General features: G+C 35.7%; 1 protein-coding gene across 4 annotated transcripts in view; it reads right to left on the bottom strand.

The window, feature by feature from the left end:
• Positions 1-3,077: 3,077 nt before the first annotated feature.
• The window catches only part of YTHDC1 (YTH N6-methyladenosine RNA binding protein C1), a 38,510-nt gene continuing 32,787 nt past the window's right edge, over positions 3,078-8,800 (bottom strand). For 2 of the 4 annotated variants that reach the window (XM_052641706.1, XM_052641708.1), the window contains 5 exons: positions 7,854-7,890; positions 7,718-7,781; positions 7,548-7,610; positions 5,919-6,053; positions 3,078-4,073 (listed from right to left, as the gene is read on the bottom strand). In XM_052641706.1, coding sequence (XP_052497666.1) covers positions 3,849-4,073; positions 5,919-6,053; positions 7,548-7,610; positions 7,718-7,781; positions 7,854-7,890 — 524 coding nt within the window. In that variant the 3' untranslated portion in view covers positions 3,078-3,848. The remainder of the gene's footprint in view (positions 4,074-5,918; positions 6,054-7,547; positions 7,611-7,717; positions 7,782-7,853; positions 7,891-8,800) is intronic. The other 2 variants (XM_052641707.1, XM_052641710.1) reach the window with 1 other exon arrangement.

Raw genomic sequence — 8,800 nt, 5'->3', positions numbered from 1 at the left:
TAGCAGCACCTGCGGAGAAGGCAATGGCAACCCACTCCAGTACTCTTGCCTGGAAAATCCCATGGATGGAGGAGCAGGTAGGCTGCAGTCCATGGGGTCACTAGGAGTCGGACACGATTGAGACTTCACTTTCACTTTTCACTTTCATGCACTGGAGAAGAAAATGGCAACCCACTTGTGTTCTTGCCTTGAGAATCCCAGGGACGGGGGAGCCTGGTGGGCTGCCGTCTCCGGGGTCACAGACAGTCAGACACGACTGAAGCGATTGGGGGGTAGAACTCAGTGCTAGTGATAACCACGAACTGACAAGGGTAAGGTAGTTTGAGGGTCAAGGTTCATGTCATCCCATCAGACTAGCAATTTAGGACAGCCAAAGTGCAGGCAAAGAGAGAAATAAGAGAATCTGCAGTAAAGGAAGATGAAGAGACAAGCAAAGCTTTTTCTAAAGCAAAAGATAGTGGTCACAGTTCCTCAGTGGAGGGATTGAGATAAAAAATACAGCTGATATGGAAAAAAGCAAAATTTTTTTATGATGGCTGGGTCAATGAATTAAATATATGTACATATATCCTGATGCTCCCAAAAATTGAAGGCGGGAGGAAAAGGGGACGACAGAAGAAGAAATGGTTGGATGGCATGACCAACTCAATGGACATGAGTTTGAGTAAACTACGGGAGCTGGTGATGGACAGGGAGGCCTGGCATACTGCAGTCCATGAGGTTGCAAAGAGTCAGACATGACTGAGCAACTAAACTGATATTAACTTATAAAATGTACTCATGAATAAAAACAAAATGTTAGTGAAATTTATTACCAGTTGGTTTAATCAAAGGCAACGCTGATTCCGAATCCAGGTTTCTTAATACATAAGTGTTCGTTCTTCTCAACCCCACTGCAGAGATTTAAAATAAATCCTTTTTTTGAAAGACTGAAAGGCAGGAGGAGAAGGGGACAACAGAGAACGAGATGAATGGATTGCATTACCGACTCAATGGACCTGAGTTTTTGAGAAAGCTCCGAGAGATGGTGAAGGACAAGGAGGCCTGATGTGCTGCAGTCCATGGGGTCACAAAAAGCTAGACACAACTGAGCAACTGAACAAAATATTTATCTATTAGGCTGGTACAAATGTTAATTGTGGTTTTGGACTATGAATTTTAAATCATTATAACTAGACTCAAACACATCTTTATTAATCAAAATAGGAATCACTGCAATCAACACATTTTTGCCAATGAGAAACAAGTTTGCTTATTCCTGTAGCACAAAAATCTATGCTTCAGGATTCAATGAACTCTTGGAAAGCATTTTCTACCTCCTGCTGGTTGTAGAAGCATTCTCCCTGCAAAAAGTTGTAAAATGCTTGAAGAGGTGGTGGTTGGCAAGAGGTCAGGTAAATACGGTGGATGAGGCAAAATTTCATAGCCCAATTTTTTCAACTTATGAAGCTCTGGTTGAGTGGTCAGATACTGTTGTGGAGAAGAACTGGGCCTTTTCAGTGCAGCTCATCGATCTGCTGAGCATACTTCTTGGATGTAATGGTTTTGCCAGGATCCAGAAAGCTGTAGTGGACCAGACTGATAACAGACCACCAGTAACCATGACCTTTTGGGCGTGCAAGTTTGGCTTTGGGAAGTGTTTTGGAGCTTCTTGGTCCAACCAGAGCTGGTTGTCGCATAAAAGCCATTTTGAACTCGGATTAGAAAATTGCTTGATTTTGCTTTTTGTCTAATTATCATTTCTCTAGTCTAAATTAAACAGCTATAAATCTTCAGCAAAAACATAAAGAAATGTGCTAAAATGATGTAAACATAACATTTATTTAAGAATATATTTCAATATCAAACGACAAAGTTCAACAATGCAAAACCACAATTACTTTTGTACCAACCTAAACACTAATTGGGAGCACATGGGAAAATATTCTAAACGTCAATGAGAATACGAAAGCGGTAAACTAAAGGTTTTAAAAATCATTCAACAGTGAAGTTCTTGTTTTCTTTTGACACTAATAAAATTATAAACATGATCTAGTACAGAATTACAACAGTGTCAAACATGCAAGTATCACAAATATTTAAATATTCAACATAACAAAGGCCAAAATGGTAATACAGCTCTTTCAGCCATCTTGGATCCTGCAGAGGCCTGCTGGGAGCAGGATGTCTAAAATGGCAGATATGTCTGGAAGGCTGTGGTACAAGGCCATTTTTACTGGCTAAAAGCGGGGTCTATGGAACCAGAGGGAACACACAGCTCTGCTGAAAATTGAAGGTGTATACGCTTAGGATGAATTCTATCTAGGCAAGAGATCTGCTTATGTGCACAAAGCAGAGACCACCACAGTAAATCCTGGCAGATAACCTAACAAAACCAGAGTAATCTGGAAAAAGATAACTCACGCTCACAGAAACAGTGGCATGGTTCATGCCCAATTTCAAAGCAACCTTCCTGCTACTGGACACAGAACCTGGGTGATGTTGCACCCTTTAAGTATTTAAACTTACTAAAAAGTAAATAAATAAACGTGTGGATTTATGAAAAAAAATTTAAATCTCTTATAAACTATATTTTATATAGCTTGCTACTACTGAGAGGGATTAATGATCAACTTAAGTAACTCTATGAGGATTAATTTTAAAGGTGTATTTTAAAAGTAAAATAGGAAATATCTAACTTATCAAAGATGAACACAAAACCTGAAAAAACAAAATAATCCTGTAACCAAAGTAGATCCAAAAATGCTACCAAATGAATACCTTAACCAAAATATCAATAAAATTCCACTGTGTATCATTAGTTCTTACATTAGAAACAAAAGTAAGCATTTATATATAATTAACCTAGGTTAATCATTTTTGATAAAATACGCAAAAAAGACAAATGGGGTTCCCACAATTTCTAAGCACAAAGCATTCTTTTATGTCCACTAATAGGTTGGTCAAAAAGTTCATTTGGGTCTTTCCATAACATCATATGGAACACCCAAATGAACTTTTTGGCCAACCCATACATCATACACAAGAAAACAAACTTGCGTTCAGACAAGAAAGAAACACAAGAGATAAGTGTCAATCTTTACCAATTTATTTTATACAAAACAGTAGCAATGTAGAATATGGGAATTATCTTCTGCTGCCACACACGCAAATTGTGAACATTCCAAGCCAATGTATACAGTTTGGAGGAGAAGGCTAAACCAATAGCATCAACCATGCTACTGAACATAAGAAGTTTTCCTATCTAAAAAGATTAAAAATTAGATAGCAATGTCTTCTTAATATTGCTCTCATCATTGAAGACGAAGAAAAATAAAAAATGACTTTTTTAAGATTAAAAAAAAGAGGGAAAGGGAGAAACCAAGAGGCTGCTACAACACTGCCATAGAGTCAAACCATCATACTTCAATATTTGCATACTTGATAGCAGCATTATTTTTACTGAACCGTGTGCAACTACATGTAGAAATACATCAAAGCAAAATATCATGGCAGTCATCAATCAAGATCCAAAAGAAAGAAAATGAACAAAAAATAACTCTAGGATGAACACCCTATAAGCAGATGAAGATTTACAGAGATTGAATCAGTATCTACATTCTCGGACTGTTCCATTCTGTCCCAATAAAAGTATCAACTCAAATTGTCAACTGTGCATTTTTGGAGGATTTGAGTTTTTCCAGTTCTTATTATACTGCATGCTTGGAACAAAGAGGGTCATAATAAATCCTTCTACACAATGAACTTTTAAGTAGACAGTTGAAAATAAATTTACTACTTGTAAACACACACAAAAAGAAAAATACAAGATTCTGTATCTTTAAACAATCAGTGCTTCCAAAAGCGCATTATCTCCTATATCTACCTCTCTCCCCTCGGTCTCTGTCCCGATCACATAATCGCTCTCTTTCTCTTTCTCTATCACGTCCTCTATCTCGCTCTCTGTCTCTTCTGTTATCTCTAGGTCGGTCTCGTTCTCGCTCCCGATCTCTTTCACGGGGTCTACTTCTCCGGCCACTGACAACAGCCTGTGTTCGACGAAGGAAATCATCCACCCTCATATCATAATCATGCTAGAAAAGGTAAGAAATGGATAAGGTATGTCAAAAATCAAATGTAATTTATGAGTCCATTTATGGTAATTATTATCTGGTAGAGAGAAGAATCTAAAGAAATACCCTAATGTATTAATTCACAGAAAGCAATTTTGACACTGTTTATAAAAAGGATTCTGATGTCTTACTAATTAGACACAACAAATGATTTACTCAGACCTCATTTAAAAAAGCATTTTTTGTAGTCAGTTTTTAATTTCTCTACCCAATCTCTTTTATAAGATTTAAGCCAAAATAATCACCTAATGATGACCTCCAAACACATGATCAATAACATCAATACATGGGGCCACCTATGCTAAATGTCAATGTTTTTCTTCAACAGGTGGATTCTACTTAATTTTTCCTCCTTTGAGTCTACAAACTAAAGCAAACCAACTCTGCCCTCTAAAGGTGAAATTGGGAATTCTTCCATTCCTGATTTTCTTTCAAACTAAATCACTGTTAACAATTTATGGAATTTGACAGAATTTTTTAAAAATATGTACTGCAATAATACTGTGAAGTCTATTTCACACAGAGCTAATAATACACATAGGCTGAGGAGGACAGTGAAGGGTAAGATAAGCAAGTAAGTGAGGTGCAAGGTTGTCACTGTGGCTACTACTAAGCTTGACCCCTGCTCTAGAGTTCCTCTTTCAGTTCTCAACTCATCTTTACTTACTGAACTTTGTTTCTTCAAAAGTCAGCTTATAAGATTCAAATTTTCACACTACCTTTCATATATTAAAAAAAAAGCAATTAAGTAAATACAAAATACATTACACATATATATTAGCCAGAAAGCTACTATATAATGGTGCATGAAGCACAACCTGTTAAAAACGACAAGAATATTTTGGTAAGAGTCTCAGAAAAACTTACTTTTTTGAAAGTAATCTGATCATTTAAAAAAGGCATTTTTAAAAACACCACAACCTAGCTATTCAACTAAGATTTCATCGTACAGTGGCTGTATACTTCTTCGAGTGGTTGGGGAAAAAAAAAAAAACAACTACTAAAAGTCTACTGCTGTTCAGTTGTGAAGTCATGTCCCACTCTTTCTGTGACTCCATGAACTGCAATGCAGCCTGCCAGGATCCTCTGTCTACAGGCTTTTCCAGGCAACAATACTGGAGGGGGTTGCCATTTCCTTCTCCAAAAGTCTGTTTGTTAGAATTCTCAGATTGTTTTACTAAATATTAATGGTCCTAGTGTGACTTTATTTTGAAGGATTAATAACTTCATGAGATAAGGAAATAAATGACAGATGAAAGTATCTCAAATATAGGAAACTACCGCTCTGACTGGTTCTCAGACATGCATGTTCTTTATCATGTGGGAAGATAATAAGAAGTTTATGTGGCCCAGCAGAGTCATCATGTGTGGAGCATTTAATAAACAAACTCAGCCCAACTATTATATTGAAGACCCAGAAATATTAACTCAAAAATAATCCACTGAAATAATCAAAGGGATTAGCCTAAACAATCTGCAATAGGAATATGAAACCATTATCTATTAATCAACATAATCTGGTTGTTGTTCAGTCACTAAGTCATGTCAGACTCTTTTTGACCCCATGGACTGCAGCACACTAGGCTTCCCTGTACTTCACTATCTCCCTTCACTATCTTCACTATCTCACTCATGACCACTGAGTTGGGATGCCATCCAACTATCTCATCCTCTGTCGCCCTTTTTCTCTTGCCTTCAATCCTTCCCAACATCAGGGTCTTTTCCAGCAAGTCGGTGTCCCCCACATTTAAATTATCTACAGAATTCTAAGTGTTCCCTCACGCTTTTGCCTTCTTGTGCACTTACTACTCGTTTATCTCTGTATCTTGCTTCATGTGGTACTGGGTGATGTCCTGAATAAGGGGGATGAGCTTGAGGAGGTGGAGCATGGTGCTGATAGTAAGGATGGTGTGGAGGTTGTTCCATTCCAGGATAAGGAGCCTAAAAAAAGAAAACCATTTCCGTAAGCATCTAAAAAACATCCTTGGTAACAAACCGTTCTTAGAATTCCCCTATCCAAACCACCCATCCCAAAGAATTTACTCTGTTGAAGCCATTTACTTTGATGACATCAGCATTCTTTAAAATACCCTCTTTATTTGCTTGTTGAAAAAAAAATGTGTGTAATAAAACTTCTGAATATTTAAACTCCATCATCTAACACGTAACATTTATACTTACATACCATAAAATACCACTAGAAATCAAAAGCCTCCTACACAGTGATTACTATTGTCCAGGCACTGTCCTAAGCACTTTACAAGTCTCACTGAATCCCCACAGCAACCCTACAGATAGGTACTAATAGAATTATAGCTAATAGTATTATTATGTGATCCTAGTTTACAAAAAGGGAAACTGAGGCTCCAAATGGTTAGGTCACTTGCTCAAATTCACACTGCTACTAAAGGGGGTAGAAGTTAGACACAACATCAGACATTCTGACTCTAGAATCAGTCATGTTAATACTATGCACAAATGTATTTAAAGAGCTAATGAACTTTTAAATGCAATTATAAAATGAATGATGGAAAATCAAGGTAGTTCTCCTCCTAGTTAGGGCCAAGATATTACTATTAAATATTTTTTTAGTTTCATACTCTAAAGGAAAGAAATAATTTATCTGTCTATATACAGTACCTTAAGTGAAACAAAAGTCAGATGAAAACGCCACATTACAGGAAGCATTTCAAGATAAAAAGGTAAGAAACAATCAGAACAAATTAAACTTCCAAGCTGTTTTATTTTATTAGGAATTAATGCTTCAGGTATCTTTAATACTTTACAATATACTCTAAGAAGCACATTTAGTTTTCTTAGAGAAAGAAAAAAAATTAAAGTTTAGGAACAAGATTTAGTTAACCTTATTTAACATAGAGAATTTACTGAATATCAGGGTCAGGTACTATGCTAAACTTAACATGTATTTTGCAAACTTGGCTTCTTGACAATCCTACGAGGTTGACACTATTCCATTAAATTTTAAACTATACAAGCATAGGCATACTGTCCAACTTATTCACCGATGTACACCAAGAGCAAACAGTGTTCTGCAGAGTAGGTACTAAACAGTTTCATGAGTCAAAGAATGAATGGATATCCAAATTTCACAGATAAGGAAAATTAAGACAAAAATGTATTATGAAACTTATCTAAAGTCAGAGTAGAGAAGAGAAGGTATTTGAACCCTGAAGAGTTTATATACTACTAGCCACCACAATAATAAATCATAACATTTATCAACTAAGCCTCCACTGTTAATACAAATCCAATCATTCATTAGCCTTTAAAGAGCATGCAATTTTACTTATCACCAGACATGTATTTTATGTCTCTTAATGGGTAACTATAACAATCATACTCCAAGTAAGCATTCAAAATATATGGAACTGCAAATGAAATTATATAACTTGCAAAAACAGAATTAATACAAACCATTCCTTGCCAAGGTGGTGGTGGTCCCATGTTATGAAATTCCCTCACATAATCATTGTAGGACTAAAATGAAAGATGATAATGTCAATAAATAAAAAACCCAGAACTTACAAAATCAAGCAGATACTGATTTTATTATGTGCATTAAATTAATAAAAAGAAATGCTTACCCCATTTAAAAATACATCTCGGCGAACTCCTGAAAACCGTCTGTTGGGAATAAGATTTGTGAAACTAAATTCAGGTGGTTCATAAACTAGTTCCAAGAATGTAATTCAAAACTGAACAAAAATGAACCCAACTTACCTATCTACTTCCTGGTATCGTGGATCCTTTAAATACCCTGTTCAAACATCAAGCATTTTAGTATATCAAACTTATATTTTTTATTATGGCATCATAATTAAACCTTCCTTACCACTCATTTCAATTCTTCCCATGATATAATAGTGAAGCTATTAAATGATACTATTATCATACTATTCCATTTTCAAATTTTCTTCTCAGATTACATAATTAGAAAGTAACTAAATAACTTACTGATATCACAGAATTATAAACTGTTAGAGAGGTTTGCATATGGATCTTCTAAATCCACACCCCAATTCTTGCTAGACAGAAATTTCTTCATGCTGCACCACAGGAAGGTAAGGACAGAGGAATTATCTTGAGGACACTGTAATAGGTCTTCCTTAAAACAAATGTTTACCTTCCACCTTGAGTATACATAAGCCTTGCTAAGTCAACCAAAGCTTTAAAAAATGCAAACTTAAGGGGAGAAAAACAAAATTAACAAAAGTTGCAAAAATTAAAATATATACATTTTAAATGAAAGAACCACAGTAATCAGAGAAATATTCTCCCCTCTTCTTCTCCTAAGAACTTAGTAAATTAAAATGTGAAAAAGTTTAAGTGGCCAAGTTACTGGGGAAAAATTTTACTTCTTCAGAATATCCCATTTTGGAGAAGAATGAGGCTTATCAAGCCACGTGTCATGTAACAATGCTGTAATGCTCACTAACACCAACTTCCAAATGGTCTGATTTTTCTAAGTGTGTCCGTGACTGTTTTAAATAAATATGTTCTCTTAACTATAGTGTGCCTTTTTCAACTCCAGTAAGGGAAAGGTTAACTGAAAAGCTGCTTTTAGATTACAAACCAAGCATTTCCCATTCCTCTCTAAAAATATGAAAATCAAAGATGTATTTAGAAAAATATAGCATAATTTCAGTTTCCAAGTAAAGCTTTCTACC

This window comes from Budorcas taxicolor, chromosome 6 (assembly GCF_023091745.1).
Source record: "Budorcas taxicolor isolate Tak-1 chromosome 6, Takin1.1, whole genome shotgun sequence".
Taxonomy (NCBI): domain Eukaryota; kingdom Metazoa; phylum Chordata; class Mammalia; order Artiodactyla; family Bovidae; genus Budorcas; species Budorcas taxicolor.
Note: the sequence above shows the minus strand (reverse complement) of the source record. Positions and strands in the feature narration are given on the sequence as shown.